This window comes from Maylandia zebra, linkage group LG13 (assembly GCF_041146795.1).
Source record: "Maylandia zebra isolate NMK-2024a linkage group LG13, Mzebra_GT3a, whole genome shotgun sequence".
Lineage (NCBI taxonomy): Eukaryota > Metazoa > Chordata > Actinopteri > Cichliformes > Cichlidae > Maylandia > Maylandia zebra.
In genome coordinates this window covers 13,350,749-13,369,178 of record NC_135179.1, presented here as the reverse complement: position 1 = coordinate 13,369,178, position 18,430 = coordinate 13,350,749, and the positions used below count along the sequence as shown (strand labels likewise).

The window sequence follows — 18,430 nt, the reverse complement described above, 5'->3', positions numbered from 1 at the left end:
GAAGACATATCTTGACGGGGATGACTTAGCCAATGCCATGAGCATTTACACCATGGATGTGTCTGAATCAAACATGGATTCAAACAGGTTTGTTCTTTTGGAAATCCTGGCTAATGAACATGTCACATTCAGATGTGTTAGGGCTTCCTTTTTCCAGGGCTGGCAATCGAGAACGTTTTCTTTATGTTTAAAATACCAACACGTTATCAGCTGCTTGAAAAATTCAAGATTAGAATTCTTACCCTGTACAGTTCACTCTTCTTCAAAATCAGATCTTCTGCTTCTATCATATATTTGTCAAACATTACAACACGCCATCGAGATGCACCAAATTACAGGTTTAAACAGACTCTTGTAAGCAGTAAGCATTGTTTAATATATCAATGTTATATCGCCAGTCACAGCCAGTCGTGGTTTGATGTTGAATGGCGGTCCATAGAATCTGTTACAAAGTAATCATCAGAACAATAACAGACATAGCAGCTCCCAATCCATCACAATTCACTGATTACTGTAATTTGTGAGGTACAGAAAGAAAGTGACAAGTTCTGGTACCATCGGTTGGGTGCTCTGTACAAACCAATGACATTTGCAATTTATTGAGAAGTCAATCATATCCAGAATATTACAACTGCATGGTCAGCAGTAACCATGGCTATAAAAAAAAAAGCATGAAAATATAGCATGACACAGAATTGGCGAGCACTGGGATATTTGCGTTGTGCACGTAAAGGTTGTGCTGTGAAAAGGACCCATAAAACTAAGAATGGCCAGACTACAACTCACACTTGAGTCATTTATATACATCTACAGTTACATGGAAATTCTGTCACAGTTGTTGCATGTTGAACTTTCCTTTTTCCTCTCACATTTATCCCTTTGCTTTAATCCCTGGCTCTTCCAAGTTACATGTTGAAGTATCATTGAGCAAGCTACTGAACCTTAAGTTGTCCTCAACGCATTGGGGCCTGAGTGTGTAAATGTTAGGTTAAAAGTGCTTCGAGACAGAAAAATGTATATGTGTTTAGAAAAGAAACCATTTGCAACTGTTGTTTTTTTTAACAAATTAAAACTAATTAATGAATTAAATTATAAATAAATAAATATTGAGTACTTGCTACTATTTTTTGACACAAACAGCACAAGTTTCCCACCTTTTTCACAATATTTGAACAATACTGTGCCATGGTCATGACTCAAAAACAGCCAGAATCCATAGCAGCAGTACATCTGTTCGACTCAGTGTGACCTTTGCATAATGAGGACAATATCTGTAGGTGGCACTCCAACTCCTGTCATCCTGTTGTTAACCTCAGCATGATTTAACAGTTTAACAAAACTCAGCACACTCTTTTAGTCATTGAGTTATACCCACGAACTCCCTCAGGACTTTTCGGCCATCAGAGATGGGTATCAGAAATATTGTTTTGACCTGAATGGCGAGAGATCTGCTAGCGTGCTACACCACAGCTGACAATGATGGTGGGAAAGAGCTCGATACAAGGAATTGCAGGGGAACAGAAGGAACGCGGGAGGGGGGAACAGCAAAGAGCGAAGGGTAAGGATCCTGGAGAGATGAGCACAACAGACAAGACAAGAGAGCCACAAGAAACAGAGGAGAGTAAAAAGAGCAAATGCCAGAGGGAGAGTGTTTATATGGATGTCACAGGAGGAAGGAATGGGAGGCTCTGATTAGAAAAACAAATCAATTTATTTAGAAAACATGACACACATCCAGCAAGAAAAAAAATGCCTCAAACTGAATTTCGATTGCCAGCTTTGACTGTGACAGATAATGATTTATGAAACAGAAAAAGCCTTATTACTACAGATGCTGCTGCAGTCTTAACAAACCACTCAAATGAATAGCTTCCTCCCACAGGACTGCTAATACATGCATCACACACTAATGTTGTATGAGAACATAAACAAGTGGTTCTCAATCTTTTGGTTCCAATTAATTTTGTAAAATAAATGAAATACTTGATTGTGAGAGAAAGAAAATGCCAAAATCTAAAATTAATACTATAGAAACACACAGAGAACTGAAGGCAAATTAGCAACTCCAAAGGCATAAATCGAGACAGATTTTGTCTTGTGACACTAGGGAGGCTTTAGACCTCTCAGGTTATTTCATAACAGTTGATCCTCATATTGCTTACGGAAACAGTCTCCCACAGGAAAGAATTCCCAGCAACGCTCCTGGTACATTTTCCACACATAAGATTCCTGGCAAGGTCAACAGAGTAGCAATTTATCAAAAAGTCATTAATTTCATCATGAACACATTCTTTGACAGTGAGCTAATTAGAAAAATAAAATGAAGTTAGCAGGCTCCATTTCTTTTATGTTTGCTTGTACCATGCCAGAGAAATAGATACATGCTCCATCTATGAGTACAGACAGCCATGTACAGTAAGAGCTGTCACTGTTGGGTTTATCACCTTACTTGGGGGAATTCCTCGACATTTTCTTCTGCCTTTGTGCCCATGGATGTAAAGTAGGCACGCTCTCATCTTCCTTGTTAGTAGCGCAAGATGGTGAAATTTTTGTGTGCAGAAGTCAGGGGAGGAGGAGTGCTATCTTAAGAGAAATTACCTTAAGAGACATTTCAGCTATCAGCTCCAATGGGAGTTTTACTAGATCATTTAACACCTGGGTTTTTAATGACTAGATGGATATAGATGGTCCTGAAGACATATTATGTAATTGAATTGATTAAACTAAAAAATAAAACAAACACTTTGTTAACTTATCAGATAAGCCTATAGATTGCTGTCAAATAAAGATTCATTTCCTCACTTACTGCCTCAATCATGTGCATGTCAGTAATCCATGGAAACGTGACAGGTTTGAGTCACATGACTCATATCTAAAAGCCCTAAAACAAAGGATGTGGAAAAAAACCCCTCTCTTTGAAGCCTTTGTGACTCAATGAGAGAGAGGGCATGAGGTAAGGTTATTAGGGAGTTTTCCATGTACTGGGACTGAAATGTAGCCTGTTCAACTGTACAACAGGCTGTAGGAGCTTCTGCTCCTTAAATAGTACATACCACAAGGGGATTGGGGGACCAGGCATTCCCGTTCAGGGGCCATGCATAACCCTTGGTTATCACTGGGGAATGGAGGATTGTATGGTCCAGCTGCAACACTTCATCTTTATGCCAAAGCTGCCACAGCTCCTCTACCAGCAGCTGCATCATGATTAAGAACCATGTTTTCACATTCTGGGGCCACCAGGATGACTACTAGTTTCTCCATTTTAAGTACTTTCACCCTGGCTGGGGTAAGCTTTGATTTCATGGTGGCTAAGTTCATGTGCACACTCAGGAAAATGGCTGAATAGGTAACAAGAAGAAAGTTCGTCTTTTATGGTAAAATCTAGCGCACATTAGGATGCAAGACTACTGGCATCCTGGAGTGTTTATTTTGTTATGTGCGCAGACAAGTCTAAAACCTTTCACTTTTTTTGACTAGGTGACTGTAATGGCCATTGGGAGCAAGAATTTTCCACTTGCATTCTTTAGCAGACAAGTAGATGAAGAAAATCAGAGCAAGGCTGAAAGTCATGTGCATGGTAGAGACAGTGCTAAAGGGGTCGGTGTGGAAAACAAGGGTGTAAAAGAAAGTCTTCAAGACTGCGCATGTGCCAGGATTTCTAATCAATAGTGATAGCTCTTAGAGGACATAGCCTACGAGAAAGAAATATTTTTCCACCAAGCAGCTCCTCTTTCAAGCAATATCTGAGAAGAACAATATGCTGAAAGAATATACCCAGTATATCTAGGAATAAGTCCCAGAACCCATTTGATTTGAAATGCCCCAAGTTCAAAATGTTTCAGGTGGATTAAATCAATGTAGTTTTCTTTGACTGTGAGCAATTGTGCCATGAAACTGTAAAGATTTACCTTTTTAAAACATGCCACTAATTGCACAATGTTTTGTGCTTAAGTGGAGATGTATTCATAATGGCAATATCTAGCATGTATATTGTTATAAAATATGCGTGCCAGGAGTGATAAGGCTTTTGAGAGACAGTGTGAATGCATATTCTGTCCTAGTTGAAAAGGTTACACCACAGCTCTGTCATTATCATGGTAAATGTGTGAAATAACAGGTCACTGAGACACGAAGGGAGTATTTTTGGAAAGCTATACTTTGGGATTTGATCTTGTCAAAATAGTGTAATTGTTTAGGAAATTTAAAAGTGCACATCTAGTTCTTTGGTTTGATCATGCTATAAAAAGACGACAATTATACCTGCCCCGTGTGTTCCGTCTCATCCTTGTTAATAAGGTACATCAGAAAAAATCTGCAAAGACACAGAAGGGGGAGTTATGCAACAAGTTTCAAATCTTTCAAACCACCAATGATTTCATTTGGTTCTGTGAAAACTTAAATTAACAAGCTGTTTATGTAGTAGTCAAGTAGAAGGATTATGATGATTACGAATGTAAATTGGATTTCAAATGCAGAAATATAACCAGCAATGTCAACCTGACAATCAGGTTAAAATTACCTTTAATACTTGCAATTATTTGATGATTGACAAGCAAGAAATAATGAAATCTAATGATCCTTTGGTTTATTAAATTATGAGTAATGATGCTACAGCCTATAGACCTTTATCAGGTGAGCCAAAAATGTCAAATGAGGCACGACTGTACATACATATTCATGAGCAAAGAAGAGTCCATCAATCAGGGGATGCAAACACATCCTGCTAGATCCATACTAATCAGTCTCAAAAGCGCTTGCCACAGGCAATTATTGACATGGCAACAATGTACAATGCAATGACACCTTCAAAGTAACCATTTTTACTTCTAGCAGAAAAGGTTCCTTCATGTTATGCTGAAAAGCAGTGAAAAAGACAAAATGATAATCATTTTCTAACCATGACAACTTAATAAGCTTGAGTGGGGTTATTGTTTTCTGCCTTTAATACCTTCTATTACACACATTTTCTTATTTTTATTAGCGTTTCATCCTATTGTACTTATTGTGGTACTCTTGAGCATTTCAATTAGCAGTCTGTGTATGTAAATGACTATGGCTTTCTTAATGTAATACATACAGCTTTACATAGGTGTCTTATAATATACAGATAAACTGTGTTCTTGGTGGATACAGAGTTTGGTCAAATGCATGTATTTTTAGGTTAGGAGGTGTTTTGATTCTTACTGGACTGTCATTACACATATCACAATAAAATGATTAACAAAGCACAGAGACACTCACAGACCACTTTATTACATATATTTTGCTAGCACCAGGTTGAATCCTTTTTGCCTTTTTCATGGCATGGGTTTAACAAGGTGCTGGAAACAATCCTCAGAAATGTTGGTCTAATCTGTTGCTGCAGATTTTTCAGCTGTACATTAGTAATTCAAATCTCCTCTTCCACCACATCTCATTGGTACTCTAATGGAGATATGGGGACTGTGGAGCTACAGTGAGGAAACCTGTCTGAGATTATTTGAAATGTGTGACATGGTGCATGAACTTGCTCTAATCAGCCATCAGAAAATGTACACTGTGGTTATAAAGGGATGGCTGTGGTCAACAAAACTCAAATAGGCTGGGATGTTTAAATTATGTTCAGATGATACTAAGAAAATATTGCTCATACCATTACAACACCACCATCACCAGCCTGATACATTGTTATGAGGTAGGATGTATACGTATCTAATGCTGTTAATGCCAAATTCTGATCATGCCATCTGTGTGGTTGTGTGGAAAACCCAGGCCAGCCTGTCTGGCTCTAACGGCAGAACCAGAAAATAATTTACTGAAAATCATCTTTTTTCTCCATTGCGATGCTCAGTTTTACCTTCAGCAAGTCATTGCGACCATGTCTGCGTGCCCAAATTCACTGAGTTGCTGGAATGTCATTGGCTGATTAGTTATTTGCATTAACAAGCAGTTGAACAGGTATACCTAACAAAGTGGCCATTGAGTATAAGTGAAAAATAGAACTTAAAGACAATGGTTTGAATCTGAATTGCAAGCTGTGGTAAACAAAGTTTTATACTGAGAGCTAAACTTGAGAAAGGAGATGAACTTATAGCAATGATTTATGGAGACATACAGATACACAGCCAAGTGTGTTAATTAGATTTATAATGTTTGCATTTTATAACTGTTCAGTGGTGACAAAGCATGCATAAAACTTACAAATGTAAACATGACCAATGCGTAAGAACTTAGTTTTAATATTTCTAAAATTAGGTCGAGTTGATATCAAACCCAGGCATAAAACCAGCGCTTTGATGAACTCACAGATAGTTGGCCAGGTTGTGCTCCTGAAGCGTGTGAGTCTCAAAGCCATGAGGAACCGTATCAAAGTATTCACTTCCCATTCCACATATAAAACATTTGGTCTGCAGGAAGAGAAAGTAAAATGCAATGGTTCATGAAACAGATTTGGACAAACATGATGTTCCCCAGACTAAATTAGAAAGACCAGAAGCCCGTTGTTTTAGTGCTCTGTGATTCAAATGTGGTATTTAGCCTGCTAGCACAACAATCTGACACCTTTTTTTTCTTAAACAAATGCACTGAGAGGACACCCACATAAGGAAAATACAAGTAAGAAGAGAAACCTAATATTCCTTTTGCAAGCCACTGTGCAACACTTCGGGGATACTGAAAGTTGATTCTGATCATCTGACCGTAGCTTTCCCAGCCTTGTAAAGAGGACAGTTGTATAATGATTAAAACTCAAATGAGCCATGAGCAGCTGAACACACAAAGAGTTGGGACATGGTCGCAATCACAGCATTAGAAGATGTAGTCTTAGGGTTTTCACATAAATGCCCTCCTTGACTCCCCACTCAAACCATGCGTTCCTCCCTGTCCAGGATGTGTACATCCTTGTAACTGAAAAAGCGGTCACCAGTCTTTAGGTGTAAACAGACAGCAGAGTCCTGGCCTGATGAGTAAGGTCTTCTGTGTTCTGCCATCTGCTAAGCCAGTGGCTTTCTTGATATATATATATATATATATATATATATATATATATATATATATATAATAGCAGTCCTCTCGTTACTTAAATGCGTACACTATATTGTTTCATTTGTGTCAGGGGACCCAATCATCGACACATACCAATTTTTGGCTTGTTTGGGGGTTTGAATGTCACAAAGACAAAGTGTTTAAAAAAAAAAAGAAAGATGCTTTGGGAAAACCAAAGAACCTGTTTGTGCTGTGACAGTGATTGAAAAGAAGCAATAACGAAATGTGTGTTTTGAGTTTAATGCATTTTAGGTCATTTCTATTTATGGCAAATAATGGTGGAATGGAGCTCAACCTGATTTATCATTGCTGAGAGCAGCAGAGCTTAATACCCCTATAATACAACATCTGGAAAAGCAGGTGTAAAATCTGTGACACTGTTTTTTATTTTGTGACACAATGACAAATATAACATATACAGTAGAAAGCAAGAACACATTAGACGAAGATGTCGGAAAAACTGTCACAAGCCTATACCGAATTAACACAATGTATCGCTATTTTTAACAGTTTCACAGCCCCAGCTTGCATCTGCTCTATTCAGCCTTCAGCAATCTGTAAAATATTTTATTTTTGCTTGAATTTCTTCTGAATGTTTTGCAGTCAGCTGAACCACAGCTCTTTACTATATTTTATGTTGTTATTGTTTTCTCTGTGAATGTGGAATGGCAGATGCTGACTTAAATGTTAATGACAATAACAACTATATGAGTACACTCTTTTCAGAGAGTAGCTCACCAGTTTTGTCAGACTAAGTGTACTACCCTGTTTCCTCAGTCTGGTAATCAAAGGTCTAGTTTTCGATTACTTGGCTGCCTCTCCTGCACCTTTGGGCTTTTTTGCTTCCTTCTAGTGTCAGACTGTCTTTCTAACTTTATGTCTGTTTTTAGGTTCTGATTCTCACGGTTTGTTAAAGCCTTATAGATATACCAGTGAGGGTTTTAGCCTGGCTCCCTGGTTCACTGGGTTCAGCAAAATAACCCTAACAAATAACTATTCTTTAAATAACAAACAGTGCATTTCCATTTGTTTTTCTACTCCTTCTAGCTTCTATGTATGGGCACATGAGCATTCAAACATGAGAGAAACAAGACTGAAAGACTGAAAACAACAAATGCATATTTTATGAATACTTTATTATTTTTTAATCAACAATTTGTTTTTGTCAGACTAGATTTTCTGTGCTGACAAGTCACTAATCATTCAAGAGAAAGAGATAATGGTACCCTCTCATTAGTGCTAATGGTACATTTGTTTCCTGTGAAACAAGCCCCATAACTGAATGTACTTCCTTTATGTAATTGTATGTGTGTATGTGTGCAGTTTGTTTGCTCCCACATACTTAAGTTACAGCTGAAGTCTGTACTATGAAACAGGATTTCATCTTATCCTGGTAACTTCAGGATTAACCAGAGTTTTCTGTACTATGAAATGCTGTTTCACCACCTACTGACCAATCGAGTCTTCAGAAAACAACTGATTTGAGGCCTGAGGGATCCTTGATCTCTCAGACTTCTATGCACAGATAGTAGGATGGTCTAAAGTTTTTCAACAACATCTGAAGCCTTTGTGTTTCATAAATACAGATTATTCCTTCTACAACTTTTTCCTTGATTTTTTTCCTCTCGACTGTAAATCACTTTGAAAGAACTATATTGTTTTATATGCTTTAAAACATGATTTGTATGTTTTAACCTTTAAAGGATGCAGCTGAAAGAACAAAAAGTAAAACAAAAAAATTAAATACTAGATTACTTGTCCTAATTGTAGAGCTATTAAACTGATAAGTCTGTCAACTTACACAGTTGGCATTTTTCCCCACTTTCCTTTCTGGCTTCAAATAGGCTAGACTTTGTTAATATACTAGATCTTTTACAGTCTTCCTGTCCAAAGCACCAAAAGCATACACACATTCATGCAGCACTTCTAATACTAAACAACTGTGCAGCACTTTTCCTCTCACACACACTGCTTTGTGTGCAGAAGCTGTCATGTTTCGTCAGTATTATTTGCTTAACCTCTTGATATTTTTTCCATATTATTGCTTTATCCTCATTTCCAAAAACCAGGAACTCTGCTGCCAGAATACTTATCCATCTATGTTTTTGAGATGCTGCCAGTGCCACAAAGAGAGGAAACCTGAGTTAATAACCAGCTTTGTGTGACCACTTATTCTGATTGCTGGTGTTAAGGTAAGTGAATCCAGGTAAAAGAAAGACACTCTAGGCATGTTGAAATCGCTTCATAGTACCAAACCCTGGTATCAAACTTAGCCACAGAAGCTGCTGCTACATAAACATGGTGCAAAGGACAATATAAAGCTTTTATAGGACATTTATATCTCACAATGCTGGATTATGTATTGTTGGAAATTGATTTTGCTCAAAATATGGAAACAAACAAAAGAAATTGTGGTTGCTTACTGCAATATAATGCGTATATTAATAACAAGTGGGGTTTTTTTTAATAACAGGGCTATCACCAATAGAAATATACTGTGAATGTGTGAGACAAAGTGTCAAATCTCACCTCCATATCCTCCTTCACCTGTTCCTGTTGGTCACGAAGCTCTCCAAAGGCATCAATTATCAAGCCTAAGAGCAACATCATGAGCTTTTTCAGTACATGTTGATGCATGATAAATTCTTTATTTCCAGTTAATTTTAAGTTGCAAAACAAATTCACCATGTGTGTGTGTTTGTGTGCGTGTGTGTGTCTTACCCTGGATAATGGCCAGGAGGATGACAATGACAAAGAAGAAAAACGTAATATCAAAGACAATCCGTTCCACCTCAAACTCATCTCCAGCAGGATCCTCGATCTCATCGCCAATTCCACCGCCTGCACGCACTCCCACATACATGTGGAACATGTAACACTAAAATAAATAAATAAATATTCTGTATGAGGATCAGAGCACTTCTCCCTCAATTTATTCCTCCCTTTAACTTTGCTAGTGGTGTGAAGTATTGAAGAATACTTGTTAATATTGAAGCTCAATAAAGAATTTATTCTCTGCATTTTCATCCCTCTATTCATGTTTGTTGCTATTGGGGAGAAAAAATATTAAACTGCCATTACTTCTACATTTTTAAACAATAGTGCAAGTTTTGTTTCTCATCAATCTTCTCAGACATGTATTCCCCTTCGGGGAGTATAAGGCAAGACAGATTAACATTCAAGTTGTCTAGCAAGGGCTACACTGTGCTTTAACTGCCAAGGACAATATTTTCCACAAGGAATTTGAACAAAATCAAAATATCAAAGATTTTTCCATACAAGTCTTCTGCTTTGGATTCATACGCTTTCATTGTACTCGTCTTTAAAATGGTACGGCAATGACTGTAGAGCGATTGATACAACAGCACGGTGAGTGAGACTGAGGGTTTACCGTAATATCCCTCACCTCCTATATTAACAGGGCTTCATTCAAATGCTTTTACTTCCCATCCGCCTGCATATGTGAGTGACAGTGGAGTCCATATTAGAATAGAGCAGGCAGTGGGGTGTTAATATTTTGAGTGGCCAAACAAAGGGCTGTGCTGAGGCTTCGGGGGCTGTTTTCTCTCAAAGTGTCCATCATTTTATAGAAAAAAAAACTTGATGGAATAAGACATGAGGCTGTTTTCATTTGAACAATAGGGATCCCTGTCAGAACCTTCCTCTACCTCTCTCACTGTGCAGGTAGAAAAGGAGGTGGGTGGCTGTGTTTGCATTATAAAGATAAGCACAAAAAGATAGCGACGGTGATAAGAGGCAGATATATGTGGAGGGAGAGTGTGTGTCAATATGCACATTAAACTCACAGTAAGCATGTCATTGCACTTCATGTCTTGGATGTCCTTGTCATCACTTTTGTTGTAGAACTTTCTGAAGAAGTTGAAGGCTACAACGGTGTAGAGGTACACCACAACAGCCAAGAGGCCCACGGTAAGGATCAACTGACAAGCACACATACGTAATTAGAAAATGACAGACAGAGGCAGACGGGCTTTAATACACTACTTCTTCTTTAATACACAACTCAATATAACCTCACAAGGTGAAAGCAAACATCGGATGCATTGTAGCTGCACCCATGAACACACATGGAAACTGATGGAGAGAGAATTAAAGACAGATCCACGCAGATATGCAAATGCACAAACACACACCTGTTTGCCATTATGTGTGACAGAGGAGAGGATGGTACGAAGTGTCTTGAAACCCATAGCGATATCCAAAAGGTGGGCAGCAAAGAAGAAGTTGTTATAATGTCCCAGAAACGACATGGTCATGTACCATGCCAAGTACAAGAAGGACTGTAAGTGCACACACGAGCACAACCAAACATAAGAAACACAACCAATATAGATTACAAGGACAGATAAAGAGACAAATGTGTATTTTAGATAAGTCGAATAAAAAGGATATTAACATCTCCTCCTCTGCTGTACGCCCAATTTTATCAAAACAAATCGTAGCGTGGTAGAATGACAGATTAACAAAAGAGGAATAGGCCATAAAATATCGGATACGTTTTACAACCACTGCCTGGTAACATTAACCAAATAGTTAACATAAATTGCAGGCTGTAACACCTTTTCTTTGGCTTATAACCAAACTGAGCAAAAGTCATAAACTATTAGATGCAATCCAACTTACATTGTCAGTGAAAACTACACCTAGTTTCCAGACCTGATACTTCATGTCAATGGAGTTGCATCTGAAAAAAAATATGATATGATTAATTAATAAAAAAAATAATTGATAGACAATAACAAGAACAATTAAACAAGGTCAAAATGTTAGTGATTTAGATCAGAGCCTTGACCTACTGTGTTTTTATATTTTTAAAAACACAGTCTCAGTTATGGGGCTTTTTCTTAGAATATTATGTTCTTCCTCAAGTACAGCATAATGTTCTAGGACCTTTTTTTACCTGTTACATAACATATACACACAGACACACACGCACACAATGTTCGCAGAACCATTATTAAAAATGCCACGGGCTATTAATAATCATTTGCCTGAAATGTTATTTTACTAACAAGGCCCACACAAGAGCCAAACATAACAGTAAATAAACCCAGACTGTTAATGTATTTCACCAGAGACCCATTTTGTAGTCCAATTCACTTCCACAGTAAAATGCATTAGAAAATGGGCTGTATCGATTTCATATTTAAATTTTTCTATGTCATTCCCAGACAGCCTGTATACTAGCTATCCTCCAGATAAGTAGCTGCATTATTGCGATCACTGCAAGCTTCTTTGTGTACAGCTGCCTACCTAATCCATATTATGGAGGCCCGTCAGGAAAGAATTATTTGTATTTATTAAAATGCATATACAATATAGAAAATGAGACTGTGTTCTTGCATGCATTAAACCTTTCTATAGCAATGTCATAAATAACGAAAAACTACACCATAATTTTGTCTGAAATTACACGCAGAGCTACATAAATGACACATTGGACCTCAGATGTTTCCCATGAATCTTTTTAAGAATGCACAATTGCAAACTCTACTCACAGAGCACTCCAGGCAGCGTCTCTCTTGAGCCTCTTCTTTGTTTTTGTTTCAGAATTAAGGTCTAAAGCAGCCTTGTCCAGACCTAGGAGTTCACTTATCTTCTCGCAGCCATAAAAGTCACCGTACTTATCCATCACCTGAACAGGGAAGAAGACATGTTTGCATCGTGACGCAAGCAATGTGTTCTTCAGTGTATCGTCACATGAATTACACAAGACAATGATAAATGGTATTTGGAGTAATACTGAATTCTGCATAGTCTAAGTGTAACGAAACAAAGATTGTCAGACACTTGTGTTGCAAATGTTTTGGGGGTGTTTTTGTTTAGTTTTGCTTGTTTGGACAGTTGTGTGAATGACTGGCACAAACACTGGTTTTAAAGTAATCAACACATTTGTGTTGATGCAGACTTTACCATTTACCTTCCTGATAGAATGCACAGGCGTTGCATCTTGGTTTAAAAATATTGACTTAGGCTCATGACAAATACATGAGTTTCAACTTTATGTGACTGAATCTATTAAAATAAGAGCCAAGCTTTATTATAAAGCCCATTTGCCATTACAAACCCAGGCACTCTGAAGTCTGGCAAGCAATATCACAAACCTTCTAACCATCTATTTTACTGCAAGTTCTTAAAATGATGCAATCAAGGGTATTAAATGCAATGTGGGAGTGCCAGGTGTATTTTATGTAGACCAACTGTCCATGAAGTGGCAAAAAGCCAAAACCAAAGTCAAAGTGCTTTAATGAAATTCAAAGTCAAAACACTACTTTCCAGTCCTGACATTTTCTTCTTTAAATGAAGGTGTTTGTGCAAAAATTACTTAATAAATTATTAATTACGCCTTACAACCAGGTGCCTATCATAAAACTTGCAGTGTATAGGCAAGGGCCACATTGCAGTGCAGAACAATTTAACAAAAAGCAAGCTTTAGTAGCAGACTACATAGTCCAAAAATGCATACTTCAATAGGTAAACAAAAATTACAAGGAGCTCACTGAGAGTAGCAGACAGAGAACGACTCAACAAGGACAAAATGGAACACATTTCTATGCTGTATATACACAGAAGACTGACTACTCCCGAGAGAAGAGTGAAAACAATCAGGGAGTCAGGGGAAGACAGACAGGAAGCAAAACTAGCACACAACCCTCAAAGGATAAACTCAAAACCAAATAAAACACAAATCAAAAACAGCAGTAACACTAGAACAGCACAGAAATCATGACAAGAACCAGAACTCAGGAATGTCAAACAAGAATCAGAAGAACTAAGCCACTAAGTTTAACCTAATAGGATGATATTGAAACCATGATATGAAACCAAGACCCAAGCGAATAAGTATTAGAATATCAGTAATGCCTAACAGAAATCCAAACATTAAACTACAACTTAACAAAACCCGAGAGCCACAGCAGTCGCTGTGAGAACCCGTCATATCTATTTTTTTGTTCAAATATACACTGCCAGGAAAATGCAATATACAGTACTGCTGTGAAATAAAATCAATACTTCCAAATATCCCTTCAGAAGCTGATGAGTACTACCATAAATACTAGCTGGATGTGTCTATGAAACCATATCACCAAAACAAAATGGCAAACCTATACTCATTCAAGTGTAAAGCACAAGTGATACAGTGAAATAAAGTTGTTGCTAACACTGTTCCTAACAAATCACTTCAAATGAGAGGGGAACAGCAGCATGTTCCAAACACTGAAGACTTTAAATATTTAAATAACTGCTTCCCCTGATAAAATGATCAGTGAATGTAGTTTGATGCAGCACACAAGGCCAGATTTAATAAGTCATCCGCATAAAGTGAGGCTGCAATCGCAAGAATGTGCCAATAAGAGTGGAGCAAATTAGCAGCGCCAAAATAACACAGTACATTAATAAAGTGTACACATCTGTTTCTATTGAAATTACTGTTACTGCCGCACATGCATGAATGTGTGGGGTCTTTTTTCCTGCGTGCTACAGGCATTTACTCAAATCAAATAAAGCCATCTGACTCTAATCTGCCTGTACAAAAAACAAATACTGTATTCAAAATGTTGATCTGCATTCATTGACACCTTAACAACATTAAGACTTAGACACAAGTCTAACATGTGTGAGATCTGATGGTAGTGCTGCAGAGATCCGTGTGGATACTTTTGAGCAAAGATAGGTTTTCAATAATATTTCTGTGTATAAATGTGACTAAAAACCAAACACAGCAAAATGAAATACTCGCTATAAAACTCGACTTTGCTGCTGATAATACATCTATGGCTTGCAGGCCTCTTGAACTAGGCAACTAATCCTTCTCCTCCTCCTTACACTCTACATTCAGTTCTGCTCCGCTACCAAAAAAAGAAAAAGCAGAAGCACCAGAAAAATATGGGACACTGGTCATTCAGGGTAAGTACCTGCAAACCTTAGTAAATCACATTTGGATGATTGATTTAGATACTGTCCTCCCTAAATTCTGCACTCAGAAAGGGAAAATCCTAAGGCCAGCCAAGAAAGTAATGTGTATGTGTCTCTTTAGTAAATCTCAAAAGTAGTTATTTTAATCCCAAAGGAGGTAATCCCAAACCCTTAGTAAAGCCCCCAGTAGCTTTCCTACCAGTGCATTACAAGTTGAATTTCTATGAGTCACATTAAGTGTTCCTAAATTGGGGGGGAAAGACCAAAAAGGGCTTTTTCTTAAAGCAGACAATGACAATGATCTCCTTTTTTAAACTACAGAGACATAATCAATGAGAAGGCTGAAGGTGTTGCACTGTCTATTGAGGCAAGAAAATCATTTTGGTATTTTACAGGGAAATAATGACACCTGTGATGAAACGGTAAATGTCATTATGTTTCTTAATGCAATGTAACTACATGGAATATGCACATAATTATATAAATGCATAAGCACTTTTAGACCAGACCTTACCTTTCTCTTCACAAATTTATCCCAGTAATTGCTTGGAAATGATCTGAAAACATAAAGAGTAAGAGACTCATTCATATGGGAGGAACAGAAACTGTAACATTTACTGAAGCAACATTGAGTGAAAAATTTCAGCCTGCCACTTCAATATGTATACACTCACCAGCCACCTCATTAGTTACACCTTGCTAGAAACATGTTAGGCCCTATTCTGCCTTCAGAACTGCTTTAATTTACAGGTGCTGGAAACATTCCCTAGAGATTGTGGACTATATTGACAGCACAGGGTCATGCAGTTCCTACAGATTTGTCAGCTGCACATGCATGATGCAAATCTTTCATTCCACCATATCCCAGAGGTATCCTATTGGATTGGCATTTGGTGACCATGGAGGCCATTTGAGTACAGTGAACTCATTGCCATGTTCAAGACACCAGCTGGAGATGTTAACTTTGTGACATTGTACATTATCGAGCTGGAAGCAGCCATCAGAAGATGGGCACACTGTGGTCATAAAGGGATAGATATGGTCAACAACAACACTAAGGTAGGCTGTGGTGTGGAAATTATAATGTTGATAATAAGGGCCCCAAAGGGTGCCAGCAAAATTACAGTCACAGCATTACACCATCAGCAACCAGAACCCTTGATACAAGGTCGGATGCAGCTATGCTTTTATGTTGTTTACACCAAATTCTGACCCCACCATTCAGATCTAGCAGCAGAAATCAAGACTCATCGCACCGGCCGACATATTTCCAATCTCCTATCGTCTAATTTGGTGAGCCTCTGTTTATTGTATCCTCAGTTTCCTGTTTTTAGCTGATAAAAGTGTCACCCAGTGTGGTCTGCTACTCTAGCCCATCTGCTTCAAGGTTTGACATATTGTGCTTTCAGACATGATACTGAGTAGTTATTTGAGTTATTGTTGCCTTCCTATCAGCTCAAAGCAGTGTGGGCATATTCCCCTGACCTTAGACATCAACATGGCATTTTCACCCAAAGATCTGTCGCTCACTGGATATTTGCCCTTTTCTCTGTAAACCCCAGTTGGAAAATCCCAGTAGATTAGCAGTTTTCTGAAATACTCAGACTAGTCCACCAAAAACAATGCCACTTAAATCACCTTTGTCCCTCATTCTGGTGCTCAGTTTGAAATTCACCAAGTCGTATTGATCATGTCCTCATGGCTGTTGCCATGTGATTGGCTGATTTGATATTTGGCTTAAAGCCAAGTCAGTCAAGCCTACGTAATGAAAAGTCCAGCAAGTACTAGGTGTCAGTAGCAGGTTTCTTAGATTTGAAGTACAAAACAGGCTGTTATTTGATTTTTCCATTACTTTATGAATAAAAATGATATTAAAACACAAGTCATGAACATACGGGGTGTTAATTGCCAGTCGGTCCCATTGGCCTTTGATGTCTTCCTCAGGAGGCTGTTTTGTCACATAGAGTCCATCAAACTCCAGCCTTCGTGCCACTTCCTTCTCACGTTTGAAGATTACTAATGGTACCTTTCAATCAAACGCACTACAATAGTCACTATATTCTTTGAATAAGTACACCAGTAATACACTAGCAAAACATTCAAGTTAATAATTTACTTCATGGCTCTTGACAGGTAAAAAGTGATTATATAAAGTGAAAGAAGTTCTTAAACTGGTATACCTTGAGGCAGTAATAACCAATAATACAACAGAAGGAGATGATTGTGTGTGCTACAGCCAGGAAATTGAGAGAGGGCTCCATGTATCCACTGTTTTCTTCAAGTACAAAATACACTATGCCCTCGCTGTTGTTGTCAGCATCAGAGTTCAGTTCTTCACCGTAAACAGATGTGGTCATTCCTTCCTCTTCTTTCAGGGTAGGAAACTGTGTTACCTTGGGTAGACAGTAGACCAAATATATAATACTTAAGACAAAGTTGACTTTTTTTGACAAAATATTAAAAACCATCTTTTTTAATATAAGAAATTCAATGTTGTTAAAGTAAAGCATCGACCGAGACTACCCAGTTTGACTCCCTGGGCTTCACAGCATGAAGTAGCAAATAATGGGCAAAAAAAATATGGACAAAACACACAACAGCACAAAATACTTGTCTCATTAGCACATTCCCACCTTGTAGAACAGAAGGACGAAATTGATTGCAAAGGTGATAAAAAGAGCCAGCAAGCGCAGATTATAAAAGTTCCTTGCAAAATAGTTCTGGAAAAAAGAAACAGAAAAAAATCTGAGGTGTGTGGCCTTTATATTTATGTGACTGTGGAGGAAAACTGACGTGGGTGTAAGGATGCATCCTTATCTACATTGTACTCATACATTCACAGCCATGTGTGTCTCTGTGTGTGCATATTACCAGCAGGCTCTTGTTATGAGTGCCAATTGTCTCCCAAAGGGCAGATTGTTGGCTCTGTGGTTCTTTTAACTTATTTGAGAATCTCTTGGCTCTCCCCCTTGCCTTTGCTTTCTCATTTCCAATTTTCTTCTCAGACTTCTCTCTGCAAATAATCCATACGCAAACAGAGGGAAAGTCAAACAACCTTACTTTGACCAATATCTGGGATGATGAAAGCAGAATTTTGCCTGTGAAGATTTCAAACTTTTGATGTTAAATGTGATCTTAACCTTTGCTTTAAGCCCACATGAAAAGTCAGTGGTTTTTATATTTGAATGGCAGTGGCTCAACAGTGTAGTGGTCAGCATGTTTGCATAAGACCCAAGATTTTAGACCAGAGGGACACACAAATTCAGCCTCAGGGAATCAAATCAAATAAAACATGCAGGTCCATCTGTTGTTGTAACCCCTTGAGAGTTAAGGGAGCAGCCAGAAGGAGCAGCCTGTCATTTAGCAAAATATTTTTTATTGGTTTTAAACACACATTTTAGCGACTGTAACACTTAAAGTGTTATTGAGAAGTTAAAGAAAATCCCTCTTTGAGAACCAAATAAGAAAG

General features: G+C 38.0%; 1 protein-coding gene across 1 annotated transcript in view; it reads right to left on the bottom strand.

The window, feature by feature from the left end:
• Window positions 1–1,692: 1,692 nt before the first annotated feature.
• Window positions 1,693–18,430, bottom strand: part of ryr2b (ryanodine receptor 2b (cardiac)) — a 91,047-nt gene continuing 74,309 nt past the window's right edge. The window contains exons 93-106 of the mRNA XM_076891558.1: window positions 17,833–17,974; window positions 17,595–17,681; window positions 17,142–17,354; window positions 16,857–16,987; window positions 15,476–15,518; window positions 12,543–12,679; window positions 11,668–11,728; window positions 11,178–11,324; window positions 10,830–10,964; window positions 9,745–9,901; window positions 9,553–9,617; window positions 6,286–6,386; window positions 4,261–4,312; window positions 1,693–2,229 (exon numbers count right to left, since the gene is read on the bottom strand). Coding sequence (XP_076747673.1) covers window positions 2,134–2,229; window positions 4,261–4,312; window positions 6,286–6,386; window positions 9,553–9,617; window positions 9,745–9,901; window positions 10,830–10,964; window positions 11,178–11,324; window positions 11,668–11,728; window positions 12,543–12,679; window positions 15,476–15,518; window positions 16,857–16,987; window positions 17,142–17,354; window positions 17,595–17,681; window positions 17,833–17,974 — 1,567 coding nt within the window. The 3' untranslated portion in view covers window positions 1,693–2,133. The remainder of the gene's footprint in view (window positions 2,230–4,260; window positions 4,313–6,285; window positions 6,387–9,552; window positions 9,618–9,744; window positions 9,902–10,829; window positions 10,965–11,177; window positions 11,325–11,667; window positions 11,729–12,542; window positions 12,680–15,475; window positions 15,519–16,856; window positions 16,988–17,141; window positions 17,355–17,594; window positions 17,682–17,832; window positions 17,975–18,430) is intronic.